The 17,941-nt window shown below is 36.6% G+C and overlaps 1 protein-coding gene across 1 annotated transcript in view; it reads left to right on the forward strand.

Annotated features, from left to right (window-relative positions):
• The first annotated feature begins 9,660 nt into the window (after positions 1–9,660).
• The window catches only part of LOC150090289 (6-phosphofructo-2-kinase/fructose-2,6-bisphosphatase-like), a 260,154-nt gene continuing 251,873 nt past the window's right edge, over positions 9,661–17,941 (forward strand). Inside the window, exon 1 of the mRNA XM_090369065.1 lies at positions 9,661–9,987. Within this exon, the coding sequence (XP_090225191.1) occupies positions 9,921–9,987 (67 nt within the window). The 5' untranslated portion in view covers positions 9,661–9,920. The remainder of the gene's footprint in view (positions 9,988–17,941) is intronic.

The raw sequence follows: 17,941 nt of genomic DNA on the forward strand, positions 1-17,941 counted from the left end.
TGCTCCTCCTCTTCCCACGCTGCTTGTTGAGCATTGTTATTTGCTTGATGTCGTTAAATTTTTCTATTCTTTTGTCTTGTTTGTTTTTATTCCTGCAAATGATTTGACTAGTTTTCCATTTGGATAGTTAGGTTTATCAGCGATTATTGCTTTATGGGAAGGATGGAAGCATATATAGAAGCTGTATGTTGGGAATTTGTTTTTCATTTTTCTTGCCTAAACTTTTATTCTGTCATAAAGGTAGTCAGTGATATTTTCTCATGATACTTCTGGATTGAGTCAGGTGAAGAATTTTATTTGGTAATTACCATCGATATATTATGTTTAGAGTGCATATTTTAGTCCAGATTTATCATAATTGTTTTCTGCCGCTGTGATTATAACACTGTTATTTTTAAAATAAAGGGTTTTAATTCCTTATGCATATGTTTTTGTGGGTATTGCCTGCGAAGTTATCTCATCTCTTCTTTACTGTATTCATTGGCAAGCACTATTCGTGTCTTTCATGTGTCATTAATATTGATAGATTATAAGCACATGAACGTGTAATCTTTCTGCATGAACGTGTGTGCTGTTCTGATAGATGCATTTTGCTCCAGGCTGTGTTCGAGTCCCAACATTTCTATTTCTTCCGATATTTGTTATTTCCTCCAAGGAAATCGTGTAATGTTAATTTCTTGAAGGTTTTTTTTTTTGGTGGTTGTTTTCGGCCGTATTTCTTTTTTCTTTTATTTATTTATTTATTTTTAAACTCTGTTTGGTTGAGACTCTGCCCTCTGCTTTGTTAGATCGGATATTATCTTATGGCCACTTTGCCTGAATCAAAAATTATTGCCATTAAATTTTTGTTATCTTGGATAGCGCTTGGTGTTAATTGGTTTATTGGTTGCCATTTTCATTAGTGTATTTAGTTTTATTAGATTTCTTCTAGATTTTTATTGGTTTCCATTTTCATTAGGTTCACTTAATTCGATCTGTTTCCTATTTTGTTCACCTTGTGTATCACATTATAGCCTGTAAGATATAAGATCTTACCAGTTAATTTAAATGACGATAGCTGGGTTGTCTTTCGCAAACTAAGAGATTAATTAGAAAAAAAAAACGTTAGATATAGTGATATTGAAAGATGAAAAATGTTACAAATTTAATAAAATAAAGATAGTGGGTTTTTTGCAAGGTGAGATTAAGTCAGGAGAAAATTAAATGAAGGGATGTGGTAAGCGTGAGAATAACTAGTAGCAGACGGATAAACTTTCAGCTCCCAATGCACACGAAACAAACAGGGACAGCAGGAATAGGTAGCGGGGGTTATTTGTGAATAGGCGTGAAAAGGGTTTCTCGGGAGCAAACAATAGGACGGGAGACCGGATTAGTCGTAGCGGTTCCTATGATCGGTGACACCGTCAGACTAAACAGGAAGTAGGTGCACGTCAAATGTTCTGTTTCAAATTAAGACTGGCGTCTGGAAGGCGAGGTGTGAAATGGAAATGACTGTTTGTGGAGGTGGCCGGTCGACATCAAAGGGGCATACGGCCTGGGAAGAAAGTAAAGATATTCAAAAAGAAGGTTGGATCGCGCGCTAAAGGGACAGCATGGGAAATTGATATTAGCGAATGAAACGGAACGTAAATTTAAATAAAAAGGGGAAGATTGGTTGAAGTCCCGAACGGAGGCGGGCCAGTAAAAAGGGGCGGTATGGAATTCAGGGGAACAAAAAGAGAGAGCGCAGGACAGAAAGAGTCGTCTCTGGGAAAAAAAAAAAAAAAAAAAAAACCAAGAAGAAACCTCTCTCGAAAAACAAGAGAGAAGGAGTTTGGGGGGGGGGGGGAAGAAGAAAGATGAAGAGACAGAAAAATAAAGTAAGTCAGGCAGTGCAGAAATGTAGGGAGTGATAAAAGGGGGGGGGGCCTAGACAGTAATAGGGAAAATAGTTAAGAGTAGAAGTAACGGGAAGGCCAAGGATGATAAGAAAACGGGGTTATGAAAGACAGTTACGCGTGCCAGGAAAGGTAACGACCTCTTGGAGCAAGATGCATCAGAATGATCTTTAGTAAAGGAAGAGTTGCAGATTCAAACAGGAGAAAGGACGCCAGACCCATGCAGCCAAGAGTTCCGGAAATTTATGTGAAGCTGATTCAAGCGAAAGCAGATGAAGGAGAGCCATAGAAGATAGCCTAAGATAATAGCCTGAAAAGGATAGAAGTAGGTGAGCGATATATATTAAGTACTCTAAGTTAACAAGAAGGACTGTTAGTGAAATATAGTATTTAATGAAAAGGGGTAGCACTAGAGGGTAAAGTGAAAGATAATTATCTCTGAGGTAGATATACTAACAGAGTTTATTATGTTAAAAGGGGTTAATGTATAATGCAAGGGAAACGAAGGAATGAGTAGTAGATGATGAGATTGATATAACAGATATAATGTGTTAGAAGGGTAGTAAGTTTATAAGGAGGGATTCTGAATATGTTTTAATGATAGTTAATTGAGTTATATGAGAAACTCTGGATGTAATGTTTTATTGATGAAGATTGTTGGTTTATCTGAAAGACTAGTGACAAGTAGAGACTTTAGGAAAGTTAAGACTGGTCAACAAGCATATTGTAACAGTGGTGAGAACACAGAGCATAATGATGAAAGTAGTATAATTGATTGTTAATATAAGAAACGGAATTGTATCCAGGAGTAATGAAATAAGTATAGTGAATGTATAAGTGTTAAGAGTTAGTTAGAGCAAGAAGAATGAATCAGGTGTTTCATATAATGGTAAACTCAGATTATCTAGTGAATGGAAATGAAATTAGAATGATTATGCAAGGTATCTCTGAGTCAACATTGTATATTAGGACGAACATAACGAAACAGGCCTACGCGCTCTGGATTCATTGAGGAATTTATTGTAGCTTAAACACAGAGCGTACAGATAAAGCAGAAATATATGAGCTTTCGGCTATATGGCAGCCTTCATCAGAATTAAAATACATGAATGGCAGTTGGAATGAAGATGTGCACTGCCAGGTGCGTGAGACGCGAGGTTTAATTGTTTGTTGACGTCTGTGGCTGTGACGCATGATGACGTGGCCAGCGCTTGTCCAATGACAGAACTACTGACTCTGTGATCGGGTTGACTTGGCAACCACTGTTCCTGTTTAAGGATTTATCCGAAGATTTTATATTTAACGATTCCAACCAGGTACGCTTTAGGTAATGGTGGGATCTGTCTACCACCACGACATCGCGGTGTGGGTCGATGTCGTGGTGGGTTGTCCAGACATGTTCGGCGATAGCTGAGTGTTCTATATCCGCTAAACGGATCGCTCTTTTGTGCTCCGAGAGACGTTTCTCGAGTCGACGTCCAGTCTCTCCGAAGTAGCAGCTAGTGCAGTCACGGCAAGAGATGCGGTAGACTAGTGACAAGTACTAGTGCAGTCACGGCAAGAGATGTCTACCGCATCTCTTGCCGTGACTGCACTAGCTGCTACTTCGGAGAGACTGGACGTCGACTCGAGAAACGTCTCTCGGAGCACAAAAGAGCGATCCGTTTAGCGGATATAGAACACTCAGCTATCGCCGAACATGTCTGGACAACCCACCACGACATCGACCCACACCGCGATGTCGTGGTGGTAGACAGATCCCACCATTACCTAAAGCGTACCTGGTTGGAATCGTTAAATATAAAATCTTCGGATAAATCCTTAAACAGGAACAGTGGTTGCCAAGTCAACCCGATCACAGAGTCAGTAGTTCTGTCATTGGACAAGCGCTGGCCACGTCATCATGCGTCACAGCCACAGACGTCAACAATTATTCATCAGACTGGCTCGTTTACTAAGTTTTTCGTTCTGTTGTTTTTCTTTTTCAGGAATCATTACAATTTCTTGCTGTGTTTTTATAATTCTTTGAATCTATTGATTTTAAAATTTCTAGGTTTGTGATGACAGTGTCAAGTTTGTTTTGCAACCCAGTCTTATGTCTTTGTGTGTCTTGATGATTTTGGTTGGTTTCATTTATTATACATAAAGGGTTCTTATAAAGTCCTCTCCAGCTTTTAAAAATTAACTCCAAAACTATGTCTTATTAAAAAGTGTTTTTTTTTTTGTATTGTAATCAGTATACAGTATATGGGAGATTTTTTAAACAATAAAAAATTAGCTCGAAATTTGTCGATCAGTGGGCTCATTAATATTAAACTGATTAATTTACAAAATGTAACACAAAGGTAAAATTTTCACTAATCTTAATTGACAATCAAATCTCCACTTGGCCACCATTCTTTTCTAATAAGCAATCAAGACCTTTGAGTGATAGTGAATATTCCGATGGAATATTCACTATCACTCAAAGTGAATATTCCGATGGAATATTCACTGCCACTCGACGTTTTGGGTCCTTCAAGTCAAAGAGTTTTTGTTACCTCTTATCAGTTCTTTGAATCACTTCAGGGATTAGGAGTTAGATCTTCAAAACGTCTTACAGTATTTAATAGTCCTCGAACAAGGAGGCCTTGATACTTTATTTATTTTTGATACGCTCAGAGGACACACTATTGCCATTCTTGTAATCAAGTTTAGCTAACAGTGCTTTATCTTTAGGCAACATTTTAAAGCCAACTTGACTGAACTTGTTTACTTAAGTTACGGCTACAGTTTCAAGCTGTTATATCTTGACTGCCACGCAGAATAAGACCAAGACGAGCAAATACTTGAATTATCCAATTTCAGAGTTATTCTTTTTTTTTTATAATGAACGCAAAGGCTAATTTACGCATTGCAGTGAACAAATCACTTAGCCACCTCATGGACCAGTTTGAAACTAATATTTTTTTGTTAAAAAAAATCACAAATATACTGAGGCCTCATTTTTCGATACGACCAAGAGTTTTCAAATTATTAATTTTTTAAAAGTAGATGGTGACTTTATAACCACGCTGTCGATTTATGCTCCGTAAATATTTTAGTTTTTAACTGCAAATTATTTTCATTATCTTTATAAGATGATTTTAGGTGCATGCATCTCGATCAACGATTCCTCTAAGGAACCGTCGCTGTCTAACTACATCATTAATTATTTCTAATCTTCATCAATTAAGCCTCTCTTTTCATTTTTTTTTCTGCCGATTTTTCAATGGTCCTGTTTACCTCTATTATGGTGCATTTTTCTCAAATTCGTGAATCTTTACCTTGTGTCGTTTTACTAAACATTTTGAGGGTCTTTAAGGAACATTTGCGATAGTGCTCTATATTACATTTAAGGTAATGTAGGGCACTGTCGTGGGTAGCACCCCCTCCCCACCGGGTGGAAAAGTCCTGAGTTCGAGTCCCGTTGATAACGTGAGGAATTTTATGAGCTTTTTTACAACGTGGCAGAGTTAGTTGATCTCAGACGAGGGCAGCATGTTTTTTTTTTTTTTTATCCCGGAAACTCGGGATTTTCGTCCAGCAAATAAAAAATCGACCATAGAACACACGCAATTTACAGATAATATACACGAAGCAATATGGCCTTAGTCGCTGATGCTCCTAAAACCTTATTACTTCTACTACTAGCTCGGTGTTAGAGGTTGATAAACTTCTAGTATCCCCCCCTCCCTAAAGAATCCTCGTGTGTGAATGTAGATGCAAAATACCTATTCAGCCTGCCAACAACCTGAGCAGGATCATCCGCAGTTAAACTGTCGACATCAAGTGGACCAATGTGATTCAGCATCTTCCTTCTACTGCTAGTGTAAGTAAAGAAGTCTTTGCTGCTTTTCGTGGCTTTTTTTTTTTTTTTTGGCCACAGACTTTTCGTAATCTTCCTTGGCTTGTCTAACCTCCTTTGTGACTTGATTGCAGACTAGTTTATATCTACCATAGGCTTCTCTGTCACATGGTAATTGATATGCATTCATTGGATTTTTTCTTCTTTGCCACTTGTCTCAATAGTTCATCTGACATCTGTTTAGTCTAAGCCTTGAACTGGGTTTTTAATTGGTATGAAAAGCCTAGCTTCTATGATTATTTCACTGAATACTTCCCATTTAGAATTTCACTGCCAACCAGAGAGTTTTATTTGTAAATTCTTAATGTATTAGAAAATGAAATGTATAATGCCTAATTTCATATGGGTTTAGGTAACTAACTGTATAATATTGGTGTAGATACACCATAGTGTACTCATAAATTTGAACTACGTATGTAGTGTAAAGGCATCGTTTTAATTGTATCTCATTGTGGCTGTCCTCACAACGAGATAGCTGGTATTGCACTACTTCGAATAAATAACGCTTCTCTAATAGAGAAGACTACTGTTATTTATATTCAATGGATACGTAGTTCAAATTTATGGGTAAACTATGGTGTATCTTCACCAATATTATAGAGAAAATAAATTCTTAATGCATGAAGAACTGCTGCTGATAATCAGATCAAGTGTACTGCTTTCTCCTGTTGCCTCTTGAACATGCTGCTGTAGAAAACAGTCATCCTATAAATCCACAAAAGTCTTATAGTGTGTGAGTGACCAATACTCAAGTTTCAGTCAGTATCTGGAAGGTTAAAATCCCCCATTATAAGACAATTTGATTTACTGGCCCACTGTATTTCTCTGTGCAGTTGTTTGTTGTACTCATCACAGCCGGATGACTGTGATGAGTACAACACACTCCTACTCTCATTTTTGTTTTTCCAATGCTCATTTTACACCAAACTGACTCAACATGCACTGGCTGTCCATGTCAACTATATGTACTGCTTTTGACTTTATGAACTTTTCAACTAAGAGCATCACCCCCTCGTGTCCTGTATATCCTTTCTGTATGCATTGTGCTCCCTATATTCAAATTCTGCATCCCTTATATCTCAGTTTATTTATTTTATTTAAATCAGATTTAAGTATACAACTTACTCCAAATATATTTTATCAGCGTCTATTTTTAAGTACTGTATCTGACATAATGTCTTCAGTCACTCGAGGTTTCGTGGTGGATTTGATGAGTATGGGGTCGGGTTGGGGCTTTCGACAGTGATCCCGGGGCGTCGAATCGTTCATGTACTAAGAGTGTTGAACACATTTAATAAATTTTAAAGAAGTTTTTATGCATTTTTAAATCATTTTAATAGGGCCTGGAGAGTTTAGAAGTTATCCTATGAAGAAATATTGAAGTAACTCTTTTGTAATTTTCAAGTATTACAAAATCATAGGATATATTGAGCCATAGTTGCTCTTAGATTTATATATGTATATTATTATACAAACTATTTATAGGTATACACATTAGTGGTATTCATTCACAATGAAAATCAAGTACGAAATAATAATTATATGTACATATATACAGATAAAATATTTAGTTAGTCATCATAGTTAAATATCAAATTTACTTTATTTACATTTTCAGTGATAAAACTCTTAATTAAACCACAATGCTACTCTTACTGATTCATATCCATATTCTATTCTCAGAGCTTCTTCCACCGAATATTTATTATCCCTTGTGTTTTTTTTTTTTTTCTCTATCTCGAGCAAATTACAAATCCTATTACAAATAAATAAATATTACACTTATTATTAAACTCCTATTACAAATAAATAAATTCCCACTGACATATCTTAAAACCTCTCTAACATTTAACCATCTACGCGTTCCTTTAATCTCTTTTAATTCTACACTGCTCGTCTTATTATTCATTTTTATAGCTAATTTCTGCCCATATTACTTCATTTATATACATTTAATTCTTATTCTGATCATAACATTATTCACACTCCAGTTTTTTTAACGTTATAGATAGGCTTGATCAGTTTTGTTCCCAAATTTAATAAAGTTCTGAAAATCTCTGATCTGAGCATTTACAATTACTGTATGTTTTTCGTAGCCTTTTTTTTTTTTTTTTTTTTTTTTTTTGAATTTATCAGCTATTCTGTCATCCGCTCTCCTGGAACTCATCAGCTATTCTGTCATCCGTTCTCCTGCTGAAATAATCGTTTCCCTTTTCTCTTCCTGACACAATTCCATACCTTTTCAGGTTGATTTGGCGCATTATGGCTCTCTCTCTCTCTCTCTCAGCCGAAATATATAATATACAATACTTCTTTACTAGCTAGCGCTCTCACTAAGAGCCGACCGGGCTAGCCGAGTGGGTAAAGTACCTGCCCGGCAACCCAAAGGTCGCGGGTTCGATTCCCGCCTCGGGCTTGGATCAAAGTACTGCAAAAACCTTGGGAGGTGCAATATGGCCACAGAAGCCGATGCGTCAACAACTATCAGCTCTCACTAAGTCGCCCCTACAGCACTCTGAATTCTGTACACTCCTCCCATCATCTTTTGCTCTCTCTCTCTCTCTCTCTCTCTCTCTCTCTCTCTCTCTCTCTCTCTCTCTCTCTCACACACACACACACACACATCACATTCGCCTTGCCTCCACTCTCCAGTAATTCTCATTTTCCGCGCGAAAACATTATATATTTAACTTTCAATTTCCGATTCCCGCCTTACTAATTATAAATTACTCCAATCAAAATGTTATTCCTCCAAACTCCCATTTCCATATGTCAGCAGACTTAGTGTATTTTAATTCTCTATCCACCACTCAACGGAACTCGTCCACCTGTTTCTACAGGCCTCCCGCTGACAGTGTCGGTCTGGGTCCCCAAGTAGTGCTGCACATTAAGCTGTTCATCTACCTAACCTCCAGTGCCCTTTTAAAATTACCCCTTCTTTCTACTCATAGCCCTATACTTCCCAATTTTAAGAACTTAAAGGTCCGCTCCTTCTGTTGTCAATTGTTTATTTCAAAAACTACTTTGTAATCCTACTTTCCCAAATCTACTCTTACTATGTTTCTCTTTATTTCTCAAGTACCGTGCCGTCAAGCATATTTTCTCTAAAAACAATACATTTGTAAGACTGCGTCCTACAGCTTAATAGCCCTAGCTCGACTACATCCTTGATACTCGTAATAAACTTTTTTTTTTAATAGAAGGAATAATTATGTTATAGTCTTTTGATTTGGATTTAAAATACAATAGAAATATTGGGGCTTTCGAAATATTTTAAGGATACAAGGGTTTTCTAAAATGTGTTTAGGATATGTGAACAAAAAAGATTGTGCCGCTGGGCTAAAATTGATTAAGCACATAAGACTTAATTCCAATATGACTACGAAGGCACTCCTTATTTACAAGGAGATTAATTCCATTACAAATAAAGAAAACTTTTTTTCTGATATAGACTTTGTTTAATTGTAAGTCTAGTTTGGCAAAACGCCTATCTTTCAGCATTCTGTTTTAAATATACATTTAAAATTTTGCGATAAATCTTATACAAGGAACTGTATCGCTTTCATAAAGTAACAAATCATCCTGAAGAACAAACAGTTACTTTTCGCGATTTACCAAAGTAAAATTTTAGCCTGCATCCTCAAATTTTTATTGCTCACGTTTGTGAAAGGTTTAGATACGCTCTGCGTTTACAGCACACTGCGTAGGTGTTCTCTCATCTCATTGGTCTGTATGTGGAGGTGTGTCGTTGCTAGGCTCTGTTATTCGTCGTTGAAATGGGTAAGATTCCCTCGTCTTTGGGAAAGCGAGGATACGGAACGGGACAAACCGGTCAAGTGAATCATATCTTTGAAGTTGGAAAAAGCTTAGCATTTTTCTTCTTCTTAGTCTGTGCAGCAGAGGAACGGTGTCTGCATATTTTTGAATTCGGGAAAGTAAATAAACGATATTTTGTAGCTTGTGTTGCCCTTGTGACAGTGCAGAGAGTTAATTCTCAAGTTTGTTTTTAAGGCCAGTTGTCGATGTATAGTTGTGTACACTCAGCATTTGGATATAGGACGAAGTTTTTGACTCTGAATAGATTTTGTTTCCTCTAAAGTAAGGATTACTGTCTTAAGCACATATCAGCTTTTAGCCAGTTCTTATCAGAGGGCATCATGTTTTTAGATTGGAACATCGTGAATAGTCATCCGTTGATGACACGAGATTTTAAACATGTGCCAGGTGAGTTTTAATATTAATTTTAAGAGCAACAAACGGCACGAAAAAAGAAAAACTAAAATTTTCGGTGTTGACAATTTTCTCTTCTCTCTCTCTCTCTCTCTTTCTTTCTTTCTTTTTTTTTTTTTTTTTTCTCAGCCGATTTTTATATAATCATGGACTAAATAAACACCTGGTTGGTTATGCTAATTCAATTATGCCATCTCCTGATCTTGGTATCCTAAAATGTTAATTTTAGTTCAATTTTTAATCTTCCTGAATGATTTTTTATCGTCAGAATGTGCACTTTCTAAAACTTATTCTATGAAAATTATTTTTTCTGTGCGTCTTCTATTTTTACATTAGAAGCAGTTGTATAATAATGCAATATGATATCTTTGACTAATAAAATTCTGAAGCAAAGAACTTGTGTCATTTGTGACACTTTAATGTAAACATATATGAGTAAGCTGAACGTTAATGGTATTCTACCATTTGCTGAGACTACACACATCATAAATTCAAGATGAGGAAGGATGGTTGCAGGATAGATGTGCGGAAGTTTGCCTTCAGCCAGCGGGTGGTTGATTGTTGGAATTGTTGGAACAGGCTTCCAGTTGTTGTTGTTGGAATTGGATGGGTTGAATAAATTCAAGGGAGAACTAGACAAATTCTTGGAGGGTACAGATGGGTGAACTTTTTTTTTTTTTTTTTTTTGGCTGATGCTTTATAAACTTGCTTTCTTGCATCATTTGCCGTTACTACTACATCAACAACTGTCGTAGTGTTGTATTCTAATGATAGACTCAGAAAGTTCGGTTGTTGTGAATTGAGTAGATTGTACTTTCATTTTAAGAGTTAATAAAAAAAATTAACATATATAGATTATTTTAAAATTTATCGAACAAAGAAAATAAATAATCCGCTCATTGTGCATTTAAACTCTGCGCGGCGCTCAGAATATATAATGCTAGAAAATTCGATTTTATTTCTGGATTTAAAAATTTCAATCAAGGATATATAGTTATTGCAAAAATAATGGAGAGAGAGGGGTAAATATAAGCGTGAAGAGAAATAGAAAAGGAATAAAGGAGGAATAAGTAAATGAACTTAGTTTATAGATCAAAGTAATCGAAAGAAGAGAGAAAAACATGTATGAGAAATAATAGTATATGATATATCATGATATGATACTAAGGAAAAGGCGCATCCGTAGCCAGGTGGGCAGGAGTAGCAGTGCGTAGCACACGCTTCTTGATTAGATCGGGGTTCGAGCCCGTGACCACCAAATACCGAGGATGCGGAAAGGTCAGGGAATGACCACCACATATTCCCCCGGAACAATATGGCCTTAGTTGCTAATGCTCCTAAAAACCAAATAACAAACAAACAACTAAGGAAAAAAATATTGCTGCATAACGCATACTTTTAGTGTCTCTTTTCAAGAGCCAATCATCAAGATTGCCAGTATGGACGACATGTCGAGTCTAAGTCTGTTTCCAAACATAAAATACATACGAAAAGGTTTAAGTTAAAAATATAAGATATTAATAATTTGGAATGAATTATTGCATTAAGGAGATAACAGTGTAATGGAAATTAAGTCCAAAACGAAAGTAAAAATGGGAAGGCGGAATCCCCCACTAATTAATATCCATAATGGTCATCGTTGGGGGTTTTCTGATTATCAGTAGACTTAGTCCATTATAACTTCTTTTCTTTTTTACTTTTTTTCATATATTTTTTAAGATATATTATCGACAACAGTGTCATAAAAATAATTCCTTTTGATAAGCTAATTATGAATGCACGAAATATATGGCGAACAGGGAATTATTTATAGCGATAAGTTTTTTACAACCAGATTGTAAAAAGAAAAAATGTAAATTGTAATCAGTTTCGCTTTGTTAAACTAAACAGGAAAGAAAATCAGGCTACACGTTAACGCACGACAGTTATGTGATGCTGGTATTGGTTGATTATGTAGGGTAGCAGAATCATTTCAGGTCGAATTGAAAGTTAAGACAAACATAATAATGATAAAAAAGGATTATGGGACATTCGTAACATGTTCTTGTTTATACTCCGGCACGACCACCAGGTCAGAGGAGTTTACAATAAATTATCAATGTAAACTTAACCGTATTTAGCACTCTCTGGCTAACTCAAAGAGCGTGTGCTACTGCACTCTCGCTTCTGACCACTCGGCTACGTTCTCGTATGATGTGAATGTCCAGCCATACGGAAAGAGGAATGTTAATAATTTCACAGTTACGGCCACTGAGTGGAAAATAACTGCACGAGACCGATGATTGGTATTTGAAGGATTATTATCAGAGGCGTGCTTAGCTAATTTAGAGTCCGAGACATAGACAGTTTATTCCTACAACTTAATCTTTCTTACATCCCTACAACTTAAAATTTATTTAATTTTTTTCACCTCTAGCAGAAATTCTCCTGGAGCGAGTTCCCTGTTTGCCCAAACCTTGGCATGTTCCTTATTATATGATTATTTATTTTAATTATAACAGGGATCAACAATTTTTTGGAGTAATGTACGAGATTCAGTCTGGTTCATTCTAGTTCGGGGGAGGTGGGAGGAGAGAAACACTAATGACGGTTTGGGAATTTTTGAAATCAGGAGTCTGTTTTAAAAAAAACACTTTCTGTTATTTTGAAAAATTGGGTGCACATTGGGTAAGTGATATCTTTGGAATGCATTTAAGGGATCATTGATTGTATGAAACTGTATCAGGGGCACGCTTGTTTTCGTTTTTTGTGGCAATACTTCGTTGAGATGATGACCTGAAATTGTCTTCTGCCACTATTCGGGGAAGTCTTTGGTGGTATCTTTGACGTCACTGCCATTAGTTACTAATTCCTGATTTTTAATAATTAAATAGCCAGCGTGTGTGCCATTCATCGCCTAGAGAGCCCTCTCTGCTTGGATTTATTAACATTTCTAATGTATAATTAATAGCTTTCTTAAGAGGGCGCCATTATCAGTTGGCATGTAATGAAGTAAATGTTTCTCTCAGATGAAAAAGGATATATTTTTAATTAAATATCGATATTTGTAGGTATTACGTAATTTGTAAATATTTCTTTTTGAGTCGCATGCATAAAATTAACACAATCACAATTACACTAGGTCTTTTGATGTCAGGACTTGACCTCTGCAAGTTGTGATCGTTACTTATGCATAAAAGCTTCCGGAGAGCTAGTTTGCTTTTAAGTGTGTCATCTATGGGCACGCGCTTTTTTTTTAATGTTGCAAGACTATCCTTCCCCTTCCTATCTAGAATTACACAGTAAGAATGCTTTAAGGAGGTTAATGAAAGTGAAGCATTTATCACCCTTTCAATTTGTTTGACTAGCGTTACAACTATCACAGCAGCATGTAGGAAAAAAAACAACGAAGTGTAGCAAGCACCTAAAAATATCACTGACTAATTTGTAAGGATTTTGTTAGCGAACGCACGGGAGGGATCGAAATTGGGCTAGGTGATAAGACGATGCCGCCCCACAGATGTATAAGCCCTCTCTGGTCTAATCTCCCATCTTTTCTAGAATTTAGGATCGGTGGAGAGCAGAATCAACCTTTCGGGAGGGTTGCTGAAAATGGTCATTTGGCATGAACTCTGCTGAAGAAAGCAGCATGCATAGAGAATTTTGTAACGGGTAACCACAAAGATATAATGCAATAATTTTTCTGGTAGCAGAATCTGGATCCTCATATTCTCTAGTTAAACCAATTTCCTGGATTTTTCTAAACCTACGAGTATTTACGTTTAAAAAAATATATTTGAAATATTTAAATTTTTTACTTGTTTGTATATTGATAAAACGAAATAAGAATAATTACAAAAAAAATTAATTTTTACTACGATTGGCTCAGATGGCAACTATATCGAATAATAGAAATTTCAGATCGTGTAAGCTGCTACATGGACAGTCTTCTCAAAATCAATTACCACTTCGGTAGGCTTATAAAGTATTTCATATAATAGCCTCAACCTAATGTTTAAGAAACTATTTTACTAGTTTACATCTAATAAACCGAAAAGAAAATTGTGTTATGTAATGTAAATACTAAAAAAGTTAATATTTTCCTGTAGTTATTTGCCTATTACCTCTTAAATCACTGGGAATCCTACAGACTGTTTCATTACAGCTTGAAATAGCTGTAATGAAACAGTGCCAATAGGCCTGACGCAGACGAGTGGTCAGCGAAGTGCAGCAGCATACGCTCATGAGTGGACCGGGGGTCAAGCCCGATTGCTAAATACGATTAACGTTTGTATTGATTGATTTATTGTAAATTCCAATGACCTGGTAGTCGTGCCAGGAGCATTTTTTTAGACATATAAACAAGAACATTTTTTTAGGCCTGACATAGCCGAGTGGTCAGTAGCGCGAGTGCAGTAGCACACACTCTTTGATTGGACCGGGGTTCGAGCCCGTGACTGCTAAATACGTTCTTGTTTATACTCCGGTCATACCGGAGTATAAACAAGAACATTATATAAAATATGTTTTTTTAGCTTACGGAAGTCTCAACTAATTTTGAGGCTGGCTTTGCAGTAAACTAACCATAAACGCCGTAAAATCGAGCACTTTACAATCCGAAATTTAAAATTTGACACATTTTACAAAATATTATCTTAATTTCGGAAATTTTAAGAAATCGATCCGACTCTGGTGGTCAGTGATCACGTTTCTCTTTAAGAAACCATGGGGGGGAAGATGCCATTTTTCTCTTTATTAGATGCTTACAGGACTCTTTTTCCTTTAAATCTTGGTGGTCCCCAGAACGGTTTAAACTGCACAGACAATGCAGCGGTCTTAATTCTCACACCAAACTTTACTTGCAACGAGTTTCCCTCATATTGCAAAGTTTAAAACAGAAGACCTCGCCAAAAAGTTAATTGGCAATTTGTTTAAGAGATGAGACTGCTATGACAACCTGTTTTTGAACGAACTTTTCTTCATTAGATAGTGTTGAAATAGTGTCTGTAATGAAACAGGCAAACAAAAGAAAAGCTTTTGATATTGTTGTACATAAAAGACTGCTGTACAAATTTGAGCAGAGCGGGCGGCAGTAGGGGCAAGTTACTTCTATGGATAAAGGGGCGGTTGAATGGAAGCAGACAGTGGTTATCAATGGGCACTACCCGTCTTGGACTGATGTTTTTAGTGGAGCTCCCAAGGTTCAGCACTAGCACAATGTTGTTTTCTATATGCAGGTAATCCTCGTATAACACGGTAGTTAGGTTCCTATAAAATGTCGTGTTGTACGAAACCGTGTTATACGGGACTATGAAAAAAGTACAAAAAGGGGTTACGTTCCAGAAGCTAACAAAAATGCACTATTTCGTTAACAAAATGTTAACAAAAATACATCATTCTAGATTTCATGTATCTTCTACTGTATTTAAAAAATCAGTAATCTGGGTTTGTTTGCTTTTGCTTGATAAAGCTTTGTGAATTTCATCGTATGGAACTAAGCATTTTTGAACCTCCCTTTTGAACTTTGGGCTTCTTTCATTCAAGAATCTGCATAAAAAAAAAAAAAATAAGATTCTAATTGCTCGGCTAACTTTATGCTTTTCGTGTAAAATTTGGAATTTTAGAATTTTCATCTGCGCGGTATTATCCTCTGAATTGATTTGGTTTTACCTTCGATGCCATTTCCACCAAATCCGCTTCGCCAACCTCTTTTCTACCAGTAATTCTTGAACGTCTTCAGTAATCATATCTTTTTATTTTTTTAGGAGCATCGGCGGCTAAGGCTATGTTATTCTGTGTATATTGTCTATAAATTGCGTGTCCTGAGGTCGATTTTATGTTTTGCTGGACGAAAAACCTGAGTTTCCGGGAGAAAAAACCATGCTGCCCGAGCCCGACTAACTCAGCCACGTTGTGAAAAAGACCCAAAAAATTCCTCCCGTCATCGACGGGATTCGAACTCAGGTCTTTTCTACCCGGTGTGGGGAGGAGGGCGATTCTGTCAACTGTGCTACCGAAGAGGGCTTCAGTAGTCACATCATCAAAACCTTCCCCTCCTACCGAGCAAGTTCTACTAACGCACCGATTCCGTTTTCTGCCGGTTCGACCATATTTCCTGAATGAACTAACTCTGGCCATACATTTTTCCACATGCATTTAACGTTGAAGGTTTTACTTATTTCAGCGATAAAGCTATGATTCTGATACAGTCCACAACTGAGAAATGTTTCCACGCCTCCATACTTCAATAGATCGGAATCAATTTTTTCCAAAATCCATTGTAACGGTCTTCTGATGATATGAGTTTTAAAGGTGGATATAATGCCTTGATCTTATGGCTGAATGAAAGAAGTTGTATTAACCCAGTACAACTGTGGCAGTAGGAACATAACTTCAACGTTTGGATGACTTAAATCTTTTGGATGACCTAGTGTGCTATCCAATAGTAATAAAACTTTGAAATCTAGATTTTTCCACAAGTTCAATAACACCGAGCTTAACACGAAGAGATTTTCCAACAAAATAAAATGCAGCGAATTTCTCATTTTTTTTTTTTTTTTTTTTGACTAGCGAGTCAACAGCTCAGATTCAAAAAGAGTGGAAATGTTGAAAAATTACATCCAACATAATAGCAGGGTTTTCTCCGTACAAAAGCTGAAAAATACCCTGTTATGCGAGGTTTACCGAAATTCTCTAATTGTGTTATATAAGTACCGTGTTGTGCGAGGATTGTCGCAATTTATCAACCGTGTTGTAGAAGTACTGTGTTATACGGGAGTTGCTTGTATATTAATGATATTCATGACGGCATATCAGGTTTAATGTCTAAATTTGCAAATGATACGAAGGTTGGCAGGGTGGTTAATGACTGTAAGCAGTGTATGCAAGATCTAAAAAAATTAGGCAGATGGGCTGTAAAGTGGCAGTTGAAGTTTAACATTGACGAATGCAAAGTACTACGTTTGGGTAGCAGTAATCACAAATTAACGTACCAACTGTGTGATACTACATTCAGGATATTGGAGAAAGAAAAAAGACCTTGGAGTTAATTGTGCAGCCAGATATGAATTTCTCTGAATAGTGCAAACGGGCTGCAGGACAGCTCATGGAGCTTTATCAGTGATATACAGAAATTTTGCCAACAGGACTAAGGAGGTGATTATCCCATCGATGTGAGGCAGTGGTTAAGCCACATTTGGAGTACTGAATACAGATCTGGAAGCCTCATTTTAGGAAGGATATGTATCTGTTGGAATGAGTGTAGAAAAGAGTAACGAGATTAATGAAGGAAACAAAAGGGTTCTTACTAAGAAAGGCTTCAATTCTGCAAACTGCAGCGTCTTAAGACCAGGTGCTTGCGAGTAGAGCTGATTGAAGTGTTTTAAGTTTTTGAATGGATTGGGTAAACTTCGTTCTGATGGAATCCTTCCTGTTGCTCAGACTACACACATGAGAGAGGATAAATTCAAATTGATTTTTCTTCAGCCACGAGCTGATTGTTAGAACATATTTCCATCTGTTGTAGCTTGAATAAATCCAAGGAAGAACTACACAAACTATTAGAGGCTGATGCCTTATAAGCTTATTTTCTTGTATCATTTGTATTACTAATACTAAAGCGATTTCTTGATGTGTGAGCTGTTATACAGTAGGAAATAGGAGTTTTCAAAGTTCTGATATAACTAAAACTATCTGTTTTGTCTGAGGTCGGCATTATAGACCATCTGCTGTCTAAAGAAGGGCCGAGTAGTCTCGAAGCAGACTGTCATAGCAGCCCCATCTTTTAAACAAATACAGTAGTGCTATTTCAAGGCAACTCGTTACAAAGGCAGATTTGTTCAGCTGTGAGAATTAAGACTATTGCATTATGAATGATGGTATGATATGATATTGATGATGGTATATCAAGCTTAATGTCCAAGTTTGCAGATGATACAAAGGTTGGCAGGGTTGTCAAGGACACTACTGA

Source organism: Mastigoproctus giganteus, chromosome 2, assembly GCF_048544385.1.
Source record: "Mastigoproctus giganteus isolate SK-2022 chromosome 2, ASM4854438v1, whole genome shotgun sequence".
Taxonomy (NCBI): Eukaryota; Metazoa; Arthropoda; class Arachnida; order Uropygi; family Thelyphonidae; genus Mastigoproctus; species Mastigoproctus giganteus.